General features: G+C 45.8%; 6 protein-coding genes across 6 annotated transcripts; 4 read left to right on the top strand and 2 right to left on the bottom strand.

Moving 5' to 3' along the window:
* Positions 1 to 761: 761 nt before the first annotated feature.
* CTRU02_203235 (transposase) lies at positions 762 to 1,919 on the top strand (the record flags this gene model as incomplete). The annotated part of the gene is made up of 1 exon (XM_036727315.2): positions 762 to 1,919. One exon carries the CDS (start codon positions 762 to 764, stop codon positions 1,917 to 1,919), a length of 1,158 nt encoding a protein of 385 aa, XP_036581109.2.
* Positions 1,920 to 2,002: 83 nt separating this feature from the next.
* Positions 2,003 to 2,644, bottom strand: CTRU02_203236 (short-chain dehydrogenase reductase; the record flags this gene model as incomplete). Its single annotated transcript, XM_036727316.1, has 1 exon — positions 2,003 to 2,644. The coding sequence occupies one exon, from the start codon at positions 2,642 to 2,644 to the stop codon at positions 2,003 to 2,005; it is 642 nt and encodes a 213-aa protein (XP_036581110.1).
* Positions 2,645 to 5,394: 2,750 nt separating this feature from the next.
* Positions 5,395 to 6,456, top strand: CTRU02_203238 (uncharacterized protein; the record flags this gene model as incomplete). Its single annotated transcript, XM_036727318.1, has 1 exon — positions 5,395 to 6,456. One exon carries the CDS (start codon positions 5,395 to 5,397, stop codon positions 6,454 to 6,456), a length of 1,062 nt encoding a protein of 353 aa, XP_036581111.1.
* A 2,008-nt stretch (positions 6,457 to 8,464) lies between these two features.
* Positions 8,465 to 9,361, bottom strand: CTRU02_203237 (uncharacterized protein; the record flags this gene model as incomplete). The annotated part of the gene is made up of 5 exons (XM_036727319.1): positions 8,465 to 8,505; positions 8,567 to 8,752; positions 8,810 to 9,059; positions 9,117 to 9,178; positions 9,229 to 9,361. The coding sequence occupies 5 exons, from the start codon at positions 9,359 to 9,361 to the stop codon at positions 8,465 to 8,467; spliced, it is 672 nt and encodes a 223-aa protein (XP_036581113.1).
* A 1,115-nt stretch (positions 9,362 to 10,476) lies between these two features.
* CTRU02_203239 (nuclear pore protein-like protein) lies at positions 10,477 to 11,668 on the top strand (the record flags this gene model as incomplete). The annotated part of the gene is made up of 2 exons (XM_036727320.1): positions 10,477 to 11,110; positions 11,169 to 11,668. 2 exons carry the CDS (start codon positions 10,477 to 10,479, stop codon positions 11,666 to 11,668), a joined length of 1,134 nt encoding a protein of 377 aa, XP_036581114.1.
* Positions 11,669 to 15,245: 3,577 nt separating this feature from the next.
* Positions 15,246 to 16,648, top strand: CTRU02_203240 (uncharacterized protein; the record flags this gene model as incomplete). The annotated part of the gene is made up of 5 exons (XM_036727321.1): positions 15,246 to 15,429; positions 15,689 to 15,762; positions 15,812 to 16,188; positions 16,239 to 16,343; positions 16,405 to 16,648. The coding sequence occupies 5 exons, from the start codon at positions 15,246 to 15,248 to the stop codon at positions 16,646 to 16,648; spliced, it is 984 nt and encodes a 327-aa protein (XP_036581115.1).
* Positions 16,649 to 18,126: the final 1,478 nt, after the last annotated feature.

Consider the following 18,126-nt stretch of genomic DNA (forward strand, 5'->3'; position numbering starts at 1 on the left):
GTACCGTTCCACTCGCTGGTCAGATTTGAGCCATAACACATGCCGGGATTGCATGCATTAACAACAGCTACAGACGAAGCTACGCGTTTGACGAGTTCCGAAAGGAAAAGCTGACCAAGCAACTTGGACGTCCAGTAACGTCGCACACCCACTTCTCGCACACCCCCACATTTCGCACACCCATAAATCGCTCATGTAGAATTTTACCCTCTTCAACATTCTTTAATATCTTCACCACTTTTACAGCGATTATTATAATTCTTTGAATAGTTACTCTTATACGCTTAATGGGCCAGTATACGGAAACAGAAGTCAATCAAGCTCTCAATGCAGTTGCAAGTGGGCAGAGTGTCCGAAAGGCAGCTCATGATGCTGGAATTCCACCATCAACCCTCCAGTCTCGATTAAAGGGTTCACAGGCAAGAAATGTAGCTTTCTCTAGCTTCCAGAAGCTATCTCCAGCACAGGAAAGTCACTTAGCTGAATGGGTGCGTATCCAGGCGGCGTTAGGGCTGCCGCCAACACATCAACAACTCAAGGAATTTGCCCAGCGAATCCTAGACATCAGAGGCACTACCCAGCCACTTGGGAGAAACTGGATTCAGTTCTTTATTAAGAGAAATCCATCAATCAAGGTTCATAGAGCTAGAGCCATCGATTCTAAGCGTGTCAATGGGGCCTCAACTAATGTAATCAGGCAATGGTTTCAACAACTCGCCCTTCCAGAGATCAAGGCGATCAAACCACATCATCGCTATAACATGGATGAAACTGGTATCCTAGAAGGCAGAGGATCAAATGGCTTAGTACTGGGATCATCAGAAAGCTCATCAATGCGAAAAAAACAGCCTGGGTCTCGGGCTTGGACAACTATGCTTGAGTGTGTCTCTGCAACTGGTCAGGCGCTTCCTCCACTTGTTATTTATCGAGGGAAATCGGTTCAACAACAATGGTTTCCTCTTGATATCCATAAACGTGATATTTACAGTGGTTGGAAGTTCACAGCAACTGAGAATGGCTGGACTTCAGACTCTACAGCTGTGGAATGGCTTGAGAACATCTTTATCCCTCTGACTAAGCCTGATCATCCCTCTGAGCAGAGACTATTGATCCTAGACGGTCATGGCAGTCATGAAACAACAGAATTTATGTATCTCTGTTATAAACACAAGATATATCTCCTTTTCCTACCGCCACATACATCCCACGTTCTCCAACCTCTAGACCAAGCAGTCTTTGGGCCTCTCAAGGCGACCTATCGAAAAGAGCTTGGATACCTCATTCAACACAACGATTCTACAGTTGTAGGCAAACGGAACTTTCTTACCTGCTATGGAAAAGCACGCCAGATGGCATTTTCAAGCAAGAATATCAGAAGCGGCTGGAAAGCAACAGGACTATGGCCCATTTCGATAGCTCGACCGCTCATGAGCCCTCTACTGCTTGAGAATGCTTCCAAGCCCTCAAAGCCAGGCTATTCTACGCCTATGAGGGCCTCTGATGGTGGAAAAGACGAAAACTGGGCATCTGCTACATCCATAGTAGCCTGGTCAACGCCCAAGAAGACAGTTGATCTATATGATCAACTTAGCTTATTCAGCAAGTTGGATAAAGATCAGCAAACGCAGCGACTGTTGTTTCGGAAGGTTCAAAAGGGATTTGATGAAAAGGACTATCAATTGGCTACAGCAGAGAAGAAGATTGCAATGTTGGAAGCAGAAGTTGAGGCTGGAATGGTACGGAAGCGGCGTAAGGTCCAAATGAGCCCAAATTCGAAGTTTGCCAACATTGAGGCAATTCACAAAGCCCAAATTGAGGCTGGCGAAATTGAGGATAGCTCAGATGAATCTAGCGAGCCTGAATTACCTATTAAAACTGGCGATAGTATCACAGTTGCAGGAGACGAATCAGACTTATAGTTATGAAGTTGATGAATACCTCATGATGACCCAATTTATGGGTGTGCGAAATGTGGGGGTGTGCGAGAAGTGGGTGTGCGACGTTAGCGGTCGGTACCGTCGAATGTCTCCGAGTTGGAGAAAGCAGGGAGGAGAGGTCTCGAGCTCTTTTCTTTGAATTCTGCCCAGGCGGCCGTGTCAGAAGACACAAGAACCAAACGACCAGGCTGTCCGGGTGAATTCTTATCTTGCAATACTGGAAGCAGCAGTACGGTAAGAAGAACCATGGAGAGGTAGTTTGTCTGGATCACCTCATCGAACAAGGTTTTTTCGTTCAAGCGGAAGATCTTGTTCGAAATGCCAGCGCTGTGGACGACGATTTCCAGTCGCGGTAAAGTTTTTGCGCGTTCTATAAACTGAGTAATAGAGTCATAGTCAGAAAGGTCAAGCTCCCAGACTTCGATTGTCTGGTTCTCAATAGATCTCTCCGACAAAAGCTGCTGACGCGCTGTTTCGCCTTTGGTGATGCTCCGGACAGCAATTATGAGCTTGCCTAAACCTAGTTCAAGAAGCTGTCGGCTACACTCTAACCCCAGACCCGTGTTTGAACCAGTCACAATGGCTATTTGTCCAGTAAGATCGATCTCTGATTGAGTTACCAGATGAGTCTGTCGGAAAAGTTGGCGTTTAAAGAAAGAGAGTGCAGTCGCTCTCTCTTCGGGTGTGACATCGAAGTGCGTCTGCATCTTGGTCTCCATTACAATATGGTAAGTAGTTAAGCTGAAGTAGCGAACAACGCGGATGTAGCAAGATTGTGAAAATGAATGCAAAAGGCTTGCAGTCAAAGATCTGCTACCTTAGAGTGCATCTGAAAGGTCCAGCAAAGTTCGATGTAAGAATTTCAGCGCCCTTTATGCATACATTTTCCATATTCCGCTTCCATATCCCATTTAGTGCTGACGGGCCTCAAGTCTCGAAATTTCTAGTTTTGTAGCCACTTTTCTCCGCACCACAATCAGACATAATTAGTACTTTGAATGCACTTTTGTTTAGCGGCTTTTGCGATGTAGCGTTCTGTATTGGTAGAGGTCGGCAGTGACATGTGATTTCACTGGAACCATTAGAGAATAGATGTATACAAGCTTCAAGTACGAGTTAACAAAAATGGTAAACATATGAGCCCTAATTGGCTCTACCCCGCCCTTGGCGAAAGTGAGGTCAGTCAGCACTCAACGGGACATATCAGTCGAGGATGTATACGAATTACCCAACTCAAGTCATTGCAGGTGTGCAACTGTCCAATCCCGACTCCGATGATTGGCGTTGACCTTAAATCCGGCCTGATCATCTCACCAGCCGGAGTCGGGGTTAAATCTTGCCAAGGCATCCACTTTCTCCGAGACCGACTCAAATTCTGGATCTAGCCCGCAGGTTGTTGAAAGCTATGAGACCTTGGAGACATGTACCAAAATTATCCCTCACACCATTCAAAACCTGCCTTGGGACAAGAAAATGCTTAGAGCCTGCGCAAGGTGACCCCTCAGTGGCCCCTCGTGAGAATGTTTCCTTAACTGTCCGGATTCTAGCAACTACCTGATAGAAAAGAGACGGACAGGGGGGAGGGCATGTGATGTCAGACGAACAAGTACCTGACCTCGCCCTCACAAAGCTGGTTGTCTCCGGAGAGACTGCACGCTGAGCATCTACGCTCGCCATCATCAGACTCTTGTCTCCGGTTTGAGCCTTTAGCCACTCAGATATCAAGCTTCAGTATTCGCCGAGTCGGACACCAAAAACAAATTCGCCTTGGATCGTATTCGGGCAGATCATGGGGAACACAGGGGTCAGAACACGCCGTCGACGTGCTATAGCGTGCTCTCTATGCCGCCAGAAGAAGCTTCGCTGTGACCGCCAACAGCCTTGTGGAAGTTGCGCGCGCTCAAAGAATCGAGACATTATCTGCACTTACCTAGGTACGCTACGGAACCCTCTTAAACCACATATCGCAAGCCGCAAGCAACTAAACCAGCCGATATTCCAGAAGGGAGGCCTGACAATTTAGTCCAAGTCGAGAGTGGTAGAGGCAGACTTGTGCCAACTGATGCAACAGAACTGGCCGCAGTGACGGATTTGCAGCCCTAAGATGGGTCAGACTCGTCGCAAGAACAACTACCGGCTATGCGGTGGCACTCGACCGCCCTCGAAAACTTTCTTGTAGCCCCGCCGCAAGTTTCCACTGATCAGTCAAGTCAGACAACTTTAGATTTGACGACGGACCGGAACAAGAACGATCATATCGCGCGTAAGGAACCTTCTAATCTTGCAGCGGAAATTGCTAGTCCCATAAGTGTTCTTATGGTCAAGACCAGATATCTTTCTCCAAGTAGCTGGCTTTACTCTACCCTCATGGTCTGTTTGCTCAGTAACCCTTCTCAAGCCTCACGCATCAGCAGTTAATTGAATACAAAACGGTTGTAGGCTCCTTTCAGCGTAGCTTGTGTTGAAAACTAAACAAGGATAAGGATGATTGTTGGCAGATATTGCAAGAGATTAAAGCTCTTTCCAGACGACTCAAGCACCACCAAATACTTTCATGGTCACATGGTGATTATGAAAGTTTTCTACCAGACAAAAATATCCCAGACATTCTTATCGACAATTATCTTCGAACATTCGAAACAACACACCGAATCTTACATGTTCCAAGTTTCAAGCGGCTCGAACCCTGTTGATAACATGTACATGAATTTAGTACTTTGCCATATGATATTGCAGTCTCGGGTGTACCAGATACTTAGAGACAAGCTACGGTGTGGAGGATAACATTTATATACTTCAAACATCAACCAGGTGAGTCTTTCTCCTGCATAATGCATGCCCAGTGATAGGTCAGGCAAAACTTGGCTACCACAGAAGTTGCATGACTTCTCGCCACGAAATTTTACAAGTCTGCTGCACCGAGTGAAAAGGCCAGCAAAGACACAATGGTTGGAAAGACGTAGAAAGGCAATGCTTTCCACCCATCCATCACAATACTCAGCTATGCAGCATCCTAGACACCATTTCAGGGCGAGTAGTCGGGTCATCCCTATTGATAGCAAGTATAATTGGAAACCTCCACGGAAATGACCTCCGCGACAGGGTACGCAAGCCATCATGCAAGAGCACAGGCCACCGGATCCTTACCGTCCTGCCGTCTTGTCAAATTGAGTCATGAACCTCACTCCAAGGGTCTTGTGCCGCGTAACCCCCTGTACATTGCACATTAGTACGGCAGTCCGCAGTCAAAATTCAAACATTGCCTAATTAGGATGCATAAACGAGATAAGCATACACCACCCGTATAGATAGTTAAGCTTCTTATCTTTACTATGTAATTATCACAAATTTAAGCGAATTCTATGTTTCGTATACGTGCATGTACAGAGTTTTACGGGGCCGCACAGGAGTGTATTCTCAATTCTCAACAATAATATTTACCATATTTTGTACGAATATGTCTTTAAGGTGCCCCAAGCGGGCTAACCTGGACCACTTCTCAGCAAAACTGCTATGGAAGTGGAAGACGTGTGCATTTTGTTCAATCGATTTATCCCAAGTACAAGAACCGGACGAAATCGACCTTACCAATACTGACGACTTCGAAACTCCAACGGCTACGATTTCATCACGTACACGACTTTCCAATACTACAACCAACCCGATCGAACAAGCACTTTATATACCAGATACACAGCCAGACAATAGTCTCCTTACTGCTCTTATTAAGGGCTCAGAGGAGCGTACAGCTAGTATCCAGCAAACCCAGAAGAAACCAGTTCCGAACCCAACTGTGGATATTATTATTCACCTATGGCTTGCATCTTTCTATGTTACGGATATAGATGGAATCTCTATTCGAACATACACTCGGGTTCAGTCTGTTAAAAAGTTTATTGGGAAGTCACAGTTCTTGTTAACTTCTAAGTTTACTTCACATACAGATATGATGAGTAAGGTCTTAGTAAAGTTTACGTCTGAGAAGCAATTCCTTGACCGAAACTGGAAGGCAATGCCCGTTACTCCAAAGAATCCTACGGATATGCATGAGTTTCGTGGGGTAGCGTACGAGGCTGAAGACCTTTTTACCTTTCTTCGCGAAGCCTCAATTACCCCTGACAAAGACGTTTACACTATCGCACTTGTTTCCGAAAGTCAAGTAGATCCGCTTGTTACTGAACCACAAGTATCAAAGAAGTTACGACTGAAACAACATACGCTTGACATGGTAACAACTAGTACAACACCTTTACCTACTGTCAATATGTTTACGAAAGCGCCTACGCCTAAACCTCCAACTCGAATTCAAACTCGAACCGAACGAAAGCCTTCTCTTAAGGCACAAGAAGTAATAAAGCAGGAGAGAGAAGGAATAAAGTCACGCAAGCGTACGCACTCGCAAGTTGAGCAGCAGGGCCATACAGACGTTATTCAGGAGGATATAACTCTTAAGGGGGGTAGCCAGGAAGATAAGGAAGAGGACGAAATAGTAGTACGACAAGAGGAAACAATCGTTTAGGTATACTCTATATACTCAAGTTTCATCTATTTCTGAACTACTATCACTTCCTGACAGTGATGTATAAAGTTCATCTATACTAATCCCGCGGCTACGGAACTGTTCTTTTACCCATTCAATACCTCCATTTTGTTTTGGTAGTAAGTGAAGTTCTGGTTGAATCCTAGCCTCAATATATTCTTCAAGACGTTGCCGTAGGAAGTTATATGCTTCAATACGTGGATATTGTGTACCGCAGAAGTTTGTAACTGGTGGAAAGGTTTGTATAGGCTCCATAATACCTTTACAAACTTGAAAGACTTCGTGCGGAAGGAATTGATCCAAATTAAGTTCTTCACTTCCAAGTAAGTTTTGAAGTTTTTGAATCTTTACGTGATCGATTGGCTGAGCAAAGTCTTGTGCGGTTTGATGATCTGGATGATGATAAAGTTTCCATGGTTGACCAGAAACAACATGTGGGCGACTTTTTTGTGAGCGAATGCGATGGTTATTCCAGAGTTGAACAAAAGAGGTAAAGTCTTTACGGATAAGTGGCATAAAGATAAATAATAAGGCAACACGGTCAGAAAGCGATTGGTTATAAAATAAACCTAACGCTTGTAATCGATAGAAATATGCCTAATACTATTAGTAAATAAATAGATATAAAGGTAAATAATACGTACTCTCCAAGTTGCAGACTGTGCTTGACAAAGTTGGTTCCACCAGCTTTCAATCTTAACATTATGGATACTTTTACTAAAGATCCAACAGTCACGGAACTGAATAGGAACGTCTTGGCCTGGCTGTAAAGGGGCCTTCTTTGTACGGTCCTGTGATAGATACCAATGACTACCAGCAGTTAAGATAGTTTCTGTACCACGGTCTGAACGAATAGTTTGTGGCATAATACCCCGTGATAGAAGTGTAGATAGATATTGGGCTAATACAGAACGGGCCGTATGTGCAGAAAACCCAACGTAAAACCACACAATATAACGGGAGTATGCATCGATGCTAGCATATATCTCAAACCCAAACGGAAGTAGTTTATCATATGCATCGAGTGACCATATAAAGTTTGGACCTGGCGTAGTCCAACCTTTCCGCCGGTATCGGATCTCTTTCAGTCGGTTTGCAACTTCCTCGGGAAAAACTGTACGATATGCTTCATATAAGACCGAGCGGCTAATAATATGGCCACGTTGGCGCATATATGTAAAGAGGAATTCTCGGCCAAAGTCTCGTGTAACGCGTGCTTCATCACTTGTTGTAGAGGCAAGGAAGTTTACAGCTTGGTGAAATGCTGCTTGAAGCTGCTCGGGGGTTTGACGGCGCCATAGTTTGTGGCATTTTCGAATATCTTCTAAGCCACGTTGTGAGACTGTGAAGCCTTCCGTCCGTAAGCATAAAAGAATATCTAAATCGGATAGCCTATGATCAAAGAAGAGCTGGAAGATACGTTGTAGTAAGGCGCTGGAAAATTCTGTACGGACTTCGCGGCGGAGGTTTAAGCTTTGTAGGAAACGTTTAAATGTTGACGGAGAGACCTGAATTTGGAATGATTCGGAAAGATATGTAATTATATTAGAATAAGTCCAGCCATTCTGGAACTTTTCAGTAATAATAGATTGAAAAGGGGTAAGGTCGATACGTGGCCGGCCAGCCATGGTGAGGTGCTGCAATAGTCCATACGGAGATTCACGAGGGAGAACGGGAAAATACAGATGTTGGCAAAGAAATACGAATTGGGTATCTTAAAAAAAACCTAAAAACGCAAGGGTACGGACAGTCCCACGCTTCTGTACAGGGGTGCCAAACCCTGTACAGAAGTGCCCGACCCGCAAACCAAAGTTACCAACCGTAAACGCCTGTATCCATCCTCCCATTCCTGTAAGTATACCTATCGTTTCTGTACGCCGGATTCCCGATTCCATACGCCTTGGTAGGCATCTGTGGCATTGTGTAAATGCATGTTCACGTCATCTCCAGTTGTTGTACGGTCGTGTAGGATTTTGTAAGGTCCTGCTTAGTCGTGACAAAGCTCGATCTCGATGTTTTCGTTCTCATCTGTACATAACTGTAGTTAGCAAAGATGTACAGACGGCACCAGACATGTACGATAACGTACCGTACTTAACATCAGCGAGCTTGTCTGCGACAGAAACTAACGCATTTCTAATGAGTCGTATGTGCTTGGGCTTAACGCCACGGACCGCGTTGAGAAAGTCATACTCCGCACGGGAGACGCACAACTTCTTACTGCTCGGGGCGGAAGTGTAAATCTCTGCGGCAGGTCGCTTCGAGGGGGACGGGGCTGTATAGAATAGATCAGATTCATGTTTAGTTGTGTACAGGTTGGGACGAAACTTACCGAAGCTGCAGTTGGAGGCGCCGGAATTGTATGTACAGTTGGCGCAGCTAGCATAGCCGTCCAGAACAACACAGGTGTTGTACGGACCATTGCCCTTAATGCAGTTCTTGCACTGGTCCTTACCCTCGCGCGCATTTCCGTACACGTGCATAAGGAAAGAGTTGGCATTCTGCGCACGCTTGTACTCAAGCGCTTTTTTCTGACGTCTTCCGTTCTTGACCGCAGAGCGAACATCGATCAAGTTACGGGCCTATACAATATGTAAGCAAAAGAGTAAGGTACGTACGGGGGTGTAAGGAGACTATACCTCCGCTTCCTCATTGTCCAGAATGTTATTAATGAGAGTGTTGCTGGCATGAGGAATACCATCTGTAACAAGTTAGTACAATATTGTAGGGGAATTACAGAAGTGTACATACGGGTGAGGTAGTAGCCGGTTCCGAGAGCATGAGTGTACATAGAGGGTAGCTCGGCGGGCAACTCCGTAGGAATCTTTATGTCTCCGATCTTATCCGGCACGAGCTCGGCAGCCAGCTCCATGTCCTGAGCCATGATGTACGGTAGTGTAAAGTGATGTCGAGTGTCGTTCGGGATTGTAAGGATGTTGTAGGATGTTGTAGGATGTTGTGAAGCTTTGCTGGAAAACTGTACGTAATGTGACGGGGGCGACGCCTGGCGCCCGGGGATGTGCGAATCTGTACAAAAGCTAACAGTTAGCAAATGATTGTACAGAAATGTACAAAAGCTCAAAAAATCGGAAAAAAAAATCAAAAATAGAGAAGACAAAAGAAAACGGAAGTGTAACAAAGGATAAAAACTGAATCTCTGTAAAACAGTGTAGAGAGCGCTGTAAATTTCTGTACAGTAGGGGTCACATACCTAAACTCTGCTTGGCGTGGGGAAAAGGAAGAAGTTCTGGGCCCCACTGAATTCCTATTTATTTGTCGATTTGGGCGCACAGACCATGCACCTAATCAACCGGAACCGGAAGATCTAACCTCCGACGGATTATTGTAGAGCCTCGTAGGGGGCTGTGGTTCTATGTAGTAAACCCTTATTTCCTAAAAGGGCAAATACCCACCTAGAAATGTACAAAAACAAAAATCGTTTTACGCGAGATTACATATGTTTACGCTTATGGGGTGTTCCTATCACTACCTTGAATTTTGACCCAGTGCGCCCTGCGGACTGCCGTAATGGGGGTCATAATAAGTTCGCGGGACCCTCGGGGGCCGGGGATAATGCTGTTCTTTTTATATCTTGTGCCGACTCATCCTTTTGTATTTTTCAGCTGATGTTCGAAATCAGGTTGTGGTAACTTAAGCCTATACCGTTCAATCTCATCAGTCGAAGCAACCCTCAAGTTATCATTCATTACCTCCATCAACACACTCTCAACGAGAACCCCCTCTGCTGGTTTCAAGTCCAATCTGCTCTGTCGCGAGAAATTCCCCGGTCGAACAGTTCCTGCGACGTGCACGGGCCACCATCTGACCACCTAAGCACCCCCTCGCAGTTTGGGCGACCACAGCCGGGTAAACCCCAGTGATTCCCAAAACCTTTACCTGACTTTCAGGTGTGGTGTTTAGGTTTAAACCAACAACATTAAACATTTCATATCGATAATCGGAGTTTATGGAACCGGCAGATGAAGTTGCTATCAAGTCATGATAGCAACCATGGACGAGGCAATCGACCATGATGACCCTTGTTCACCAGTGCTTGGAGAGTATGTCAGCTTTGACCCCAACGGCGACTTGTATCTTAACGTCGGCGCTGAGGTTGAGAAAACAACAAAGACGTACTTTGTCTGCTCCAAAGCCTTATCTCGAGCTTCGACAGTTTTCAGAAAGATGCTGTATGGCGGGTTTGCCGAATCGGGGCATTCGGATGTTGACCACGGCTGGACGGTAGACCTTCCCGAAGACCGACAGGAACCGTTGGAACTCATGCTGCATATCGTACACGGCGCATTTGACATGGTTCCGGAAAAGCTTGAACTTACTGAACTGTACACATTTCTCGTCGTCACCGAAAAGTACGACGCAACTGCCATCACGCGACCGTGGGCCAAGGGTTGGGTAGAGGCCGTCAAGTCCAGCTTGCAGAACCCGCTACTGTTGGGTGTGGCCTACGAACTGGGCGACTATCAGACTTTCAACGCCATGGTCATGAAAATCGCCACCGAGTGTCATCTTGACAATGACGGAGACCTCGTATTTGGGTTTGCTGGTGAGAGTAGAGATAGCTACGACTATAAACTCAGGAACCTGGACTGTTTGATCCCGGACGGCTTGTTGGGTACTTTACCTTGCCCAGTGCTTCTTCAACAAAACATTGAACTAACGTACGGGCTTAGATGATGCTTCAGCTATCAGAAAAACGTTGTTAATAGCAATGTTGGACCCATATCTCAATCTTTATGGGGCTCTCAAGAACGGAGATCGATGCATGTCGTCACCCGGGGATCCTTCAGGCGGGAAGAGGTGCGACAGCATGCTGCTGGGTTCCCTCATCAGGTCCTTTACAGCCCAAAACATGGACCTCACGGCGACCGATCCGGTCATGGCATACCGTGGGAGCGCCTCACACCTCCAGTCAGTCATGTTGAAGCTGGAACTGTACACAATCCACTCTGGCTACGCCCACCCGACAACATCATCATTTGGCTTTGGTCAGGCGGCCCACCCTAGGTTTGGATTCAGCATGAGTTCCTGTGAGCACGTCTTACAGTCTGGGCTTAGGGAAGGCGTAGAGAGGTCGCTGATGCTTAGAGGCAACATGAACTTTGTGCAACCCAAGCATAAAGAGTACTTGACGAAACAGGCAACCAAAACTGGATTGCCCAAGTCACAATAGGGCTGCTCATTTGGCAAAATACATAAAGAGAGCTAGCGATGGAATTCGAATAACTACGATAATAATAAAAACCGGGACGTCATTGCTAACCCTGAACAAGTAAGAAAGCTTGAAATATTTGAGGAGTGGGTTCGGCTCACTCCGTTGCTGGTCAGGCCAGATATTCTCTAGAAGTGTGTTGAATGGGCTTTTAGCAGGATCGTACTCAAAATGTATGGTGAACCAAATATGTCTTATTCGGCGATTATCTTTCTAATTACAAAGACCTAGCCTTTCGTACGAGTAGATATTTGACTCTTACTTTCCTTGAGTCAATCACGATGAACATACTTTCATCCACCTCAATTGGAGAGCCGAGTATCCGGTTTATGCTCTCCTCCCTCGCGTGCTCCTGAATCGCGTGTATCGTACGGTCGTGTGGTACTGTTATTCTAACAACAGGGATATTGTTGGAATAGCCGGAAATCCGGGTTGAAGTGGCTCTGTCACCGGCCTGCCGGCACCCGGGCTGTCCACGTGACGGGCAGACCAGCACACGGCTATAAGTTCAACAGCCACGTCTTCCAGCAGCTCTGCTAGAACCTATTCCATAGACATCAGACACATGACAAGCAACCAGTTTTCCCCTTGGTTATCCCTCTTGCGGGTGCCCTGTGATACTAATAGACATATAGAATGTAGACACTAGTCGATTTGTTGCCAGGTAATTCTCATCTGCTTTCTATAATCGGAAAAAGACTATATGCTAGCGAAAAGACTTTTGTAACAATAGTATTAACGCTGAGAAGGGTTAGACCCTGCAGTGGCAGCCGTACCCCAGCCTCTGGCAATTATGAAAACAAGAGGTGCCACCACCCAATTGAGCTAACCGCAAAATGACATGCACCAATAAGTCGGCTAATTGGTAGTTATAGCGTATATCGATGTAAATGGAGATCAGTTTTTGCAATGAGCCGCCATGCCCAAGCTACCTCATTTTCAGTCGCAACCAAACTTGACTCAAGTCTATCAGTGTATTCGGTACCTCCAAGACCAATGCCTTTTTGCCCCCGTCCAGTAAGACTTGCATATCGTCTAAATACTATTCCATCCCCGCTTCCGTACTAGTGATTAGACCAACCTTAACACTCTGATATGCCCTGTGCTTGGTATTCGCGGCGTGAACAATTCCATTTGCGAGCGGCAGTCGCATGTCTTAGTTATGTGAGAGTTTAGACCCTCTTGCTTGTAGAGACTCACCAGCAGTTCGGTTGTTACTATTGGCTCAGCTGGTACAATTTGCCTACTTTCTAGATATTCTTCTAGTCGTAACAATCTCGTTGACTGGATCGCCAGATAACTCAGAAACTAGGCTTGTGGATTTGTATTGGCTACAAGGGTATTTAAAGCTAAAATTCGGTTTTTTTTTTTTTTTTTTTTTACTGCTGTCGTTCTTGAAAAGTCTGTATGGACCTAAAACAGCATATATGTATCGCCTCATCAGTCAAAATATCTCAAACAGCATGTAACTTATGTGCAAGTTAATCCCAGTCCCATTGATACCGCATTAGAGCGACAGCCTGTGGTTAATCTTCTAATCTGCTGTCGGTTATTTGGCTGTTATGTAGTAATTCTTAATTATGAGATAGAACTTACGGATATATTTGTGTGCACTGCGATCATGCAACGATCCGATTCTTTCTGCGGCCCTGGCCAGTTGTCTGTAGGCTTGTGAGAGATACCATAACCATTTGTTAAAACTTTTTGCACCCAGCTGTCATCGGTGTCTGGACCGCCATAGAGCCCGTCGAACGCCTTACAGGTGAATCTTGACAGCTTTTCCACAGCTATAGCTTGAAGTACAGCCCTTACGTCATCTGATGAGATGTCTTTGATCCAATTGCGGTCCAGGAAAAGGATTGGTGGCCCTAGGGATAGAAATTACCCACGGAGGGCCCAAGTTTGGGTCGCTCATATTCGACCCGTGGATTAGAATGGGTCACCCAAACTACCCGTGGGTAAAATAGGCCGTCAAGAATAACACAAACGAACTTATGGGTAGTTTGGGCTTAAACCAAAATAACCTGTGTAAGTGCTTCTAGCAAGTAGATACTAGCAAGAGTGATTTCCATTCAAATAAACTCGAAGCCCAAACCTACTTAATACAGATATCCCAGAACGGTAACCCAAAACTACCTAACCCAAACTATAAGCCCCCATGGGCGCCCGTGGACTGGGTAATTTCCATCTCTAGGTGACTACTTAAGTAATAAGGTTGCCGCCGGTATATGGCCTTTTGCGAAAATTACTTGTCCCATGCTTTCGCTAGGTTTGATTCTGAAGGGGCTCGCGTGTAGAAGCCGGGTAATTTGGTGTGGGCATATCGGACTTAAAAAGATGCCCAGCACGGGGGTAAAGCCCAATTAGAGCTCCTATACTCACTAGTCTTGATGTGTAAATACTGTGCTCGAACATAACGTAGAATACCTCTTTGCTTCATAAAAAGTGACATAGGTGACAATAGAGTATACTGATGCATATAGGATACCAGATTACTGAGAGTGATATGCCTTGGGGAAAGATTATTTTACCAATGTCCTGAGTGTTGTGATTTATAAAGAGAGGATAGTGACACAAAAGATTGGAAGGTAAGTCGACTTGCCCCTATCACGTCAATACAAAGGTATCAGCCTCTGTAGCGTAAAACGCGAAAGGGCTCATGGAATTTTATGTATTGGCGGAGATTGCTGGCACCTAGGGCATTAGTAAGACCTATAGTTGTGGGAGGTGGCAAGGTAGCAGATTAGAAATCCAAGAAAGCAGGAGGATATCTATGTAAATGTGTGGGTTGCCAATGATAGGAAGTGGAATATGACTTAAGAGACTTCCTTCAGCTATGAAATACGAGTATGGCAGACTACTTCTAAGTAACACTGGTTCTGGAAGTCTGTATAGCATTATTATGCCTGATATATTGGTATTAAAATATGGCCAGCGAGCACCGGCTTTGGGGAGAGTAACTCAAACCCAAGCAAGCCAGGACGTGGCACGACTAATGTTACAGTGTCAGCAATAAACGATGAAGACTTTTCAGACCTGGCTCACTATCATACCAATCTTCCACATGCTCGTTTTCCAGAAAATTCTACAGCCGCGAACGAAACGGTAGGATACGCTTTCGTTACCTGCCGTGGCTCCCAGCGTTTAGCCCAAGGCTGTGGCCGGTTCAAACAGGCAAAAGTATCCGCCGCCCAAGCAGAGGGAGCCAAAACAGACTTTCGACCAGCACTGCAAACTCACACTTGGCCAGCCGCTGCATGCGTGTGTACAACCCCTCATCCGTCATCCCCCCTCTGCTCCCTGGGCGCCGACTCATGCTACAAGAAACTATGAAAAGACATCTGAAACTTGCCGTTCCTTTTGAGAGGCAGAGATCGAAACTTTCTGTTCTCACCCACACTCCGGAATCTAAATCCGATTGCGAACATGCAGACGATGACTAAGACTGATCAGGCGTTTATCGTGCTATAAGCTTGCAACCCCGCGTCCAATTTTCCATCCCAGCATCAGACATGAAAGTGTCGATGGTAGCACCACCATGTCAGAAGTCTCCGTGATTCCTGCTCCGCCAGGCGTTGTAGTCGACTTCGACCACCCTAGACGGCAAAAAGTACTGGAACATTACCTTCTTTTTGATATCGGTGGTACGATCGCTTTTATTGCTCTTTGTCAGAGGTTATACACGAAGATATTTCTGTCGACAGGTTTACAGACTGATGATAGTATGTGAGCAACATGCAGTTGCAAATGGCTTACTTTTCAAAACAGCTTCTGACCTTAATATTTATAGTACTAATGTGTTTGGGGTGGGTATGCAAACCAATGTTTGCCCCTTTTTTGGCCACCGGCCGGTATTGTTGGCTAACTTGAATCCATCTAGGCCGCATCTGTGGTCACACAAGCGCTGTTTGTTTGTTGGTACACCGTAATACTCTTGCTTCTGCTTCAAATAACTGATTCTGCCTCTCCCCTCTGCCGCAGCGTCCATTATTCGGGGCAGCATGTGCGCCCATGCTTGGGAGATGCCTTTGTCCAAATTCAAAAGCAATTCTTTGGTAAGTTCTCGGAACTATCAGAGCAGTGTTCATGACTGAAACCACTGAGATTACCTACATTGCTGCGCCAGTTTACATGTTGTGCAGCGGCTTCACGAAGTTGTCCCTTTTAGCATTTTACCTCCATCTATCGCCACAGAAATGGTTCAGGATAGCGATATGGATCGGCATCACTGTTGTGTCACTAAATACAGCGTGTATCACCGCCCTAATGTTGTTCCAATGTAATCCAATCCAGAAAGGCTTCGACTCTACGATCACGGGGGGGAGTTGCTTGAATGCAGCGATCCTCTATATGGCAACGGCTGTATCAAACATCGCCTCCGATGTTATGCTGTTTGTATTGCCGATGCCTATGGTTTTCAAGCTTCACATGAGAATGGCGCAAAAGCTGGGCCTCGTTATCATGTTCGCCGTCGGCTCAATGTTAGTCTGCCATTTTACAAACCCAACCGAGTAGATGCGAGTCTGACAATTGCCCTTAGGACTGTGGCTACATCAATCGTCAGAATGACCTTCCTCCCTATCTTGCTGACAAGCCGCGACCCACCGTGGGACTCGGCGCCTGCAAACATTTGGACGTTCGTTGCCCCATTTCCAACAAGAACCTAGTGCATCTGAACTCATCAGGTCGTTTCACAGATTCCTTGAAGGCAACCTCTTCGTTATCTGCGGCTCTATGCCGACGATACGGAAGTTTTTTGAACATTTCGCGCCAAAGCTGATGGGCTTGCCAACTGCTTCATCATCAGTACACTACCAGGTAACAGATCGGGTACCAATCAAAAATGAACGACATAAAAGGAGGGATGAGGAAAATGCTGTGCTTACGTCTGTAACTGTTACTTCTTATGTAATTAACAGTGCGGACAACGATGGTAGTTAGGTATCGATAAGTCAAATGTCTCTTACTTTTCTTCCACGCCCTGGTTTTCCCTAAACCAAAAATGAAGGCATCGCAATACCATAACTTATATTACAAATAGCTATCAAACAACCCGAGATACCACTATAATAATAATCTTTTCGTCTTCGTCTGGAAATCGGATGTAGTAGATTTTGCTGTGTCAAGGTCGAATTTGTCATCGTCAATCTGAGATTGCCATATATCGCTGATGGTGGCGCACTTGGTATTTGAGTTGACTTTTAACGGCCTCGTCTTCCTTGTTATAAGGTATTTACAATTTTTGACTTGGGCCTGGAGGCGCTGGTCTTCGAGCCGGGCAGTAACAAATTGGAAGGGTTGCTCTTAGAGGCGGTCTTTTGGCCTTGCTAAAGAACTGCAGTTGATTATCTAGCTCTCTGGCTTTTTCTAGGTGTTTACCATGCAACTGCAGACAAAGCAGATGCACATTTATCTATACCCTCAGTATCCTAGATACGCAGGATACTTCGTGCAGTCTTCTTGATTGATATTGACGGTGTTGGTAATATTGAGGCGAGCTGTGGGTGTGGTTGTGTTTGCACTACTAGGTACGTGGGGATAGAGTAGTGGAGGACAAAACTACGTTTTACAACCCCGTTGCCGCAGGAATTTGATAATGATATATAAAACATTACAGCCTGATCTACCCTTTCTTGAGTGTGTCGCTTTCGAGCGCCTTGGTGTTAATGACGGCCCCTTCAGGACAACCCGTCGTGGTCTTAAAAAAACTCCAGCGGTTGTGTCGTCGACGAAAACCCTGATGAAGGTAGCATTCCACCTCTAGGGTGAAATTTCCAAAATTGTGCTACCTCACTCGGGCCTGGTGCACTATTCAGCGGCGGTGCTGACGTTCTTTGTCTTGACCCAGATCCCATCGAACCGGTTCATCGTACAAACGCAAGCCGTTCCGATGGTTCTGCCCTTAAGGCTGCTAAATCTATCGAGAAAGCTGCAACGTCAATGTTCGTGTTGAAAGCCGTTCGGCCCACGGCCAACAATCAAGCTGGCGGTCGCCATCAGTCAGTCCCGCATCTCAGCCTCGTGGTCCTCAATTTCCTAAGCTGTTGCCAACAAGCAACGATTGGTCGTAACTCCAGGTTTAGAAACATGACTGAGGAGAATTGTGAAATCCTCCGCGGCGTCGGATATCGCGCTCTGAAGCTGCTATTCAGGTTTGCAATTGGTACGCCACCTGCTTGTTGCGTAGCTAATACTTTGGCTTGCAGGCTATTTTATCGGACTACATCTGCTTGGTGTCATATGCCTGTTGCAGTGGATTCACAATGCGCCGTCTAGAGATATCGATTAGCTGACCTGAGTCCGGGGTCGGAAAGTCTTGGTAGTACTTGATCTCTTATAGTTGTGGACATGGCTCGTGGTAGCACCCATTTCTCATCGCTTTGAATGCCACGACATGAATCATACAACTAACTAGGGGC

Source organism: Colletotrichum truncatum (genome assembly GCF_014235925.2).
Source record: "Colletotrichum truncatum strain CMES1059 chromosome Unknown Contig_0002, whole genome shotgun sequence".
Taxonomy (NCBI): domain Eukaryota; kingdom Fungi; phylum Ascomycota; class Sordariomycetes; order Glomerellales; family Glomerellaceae; genus Colletotrichum; species Colletotrichum truncatum.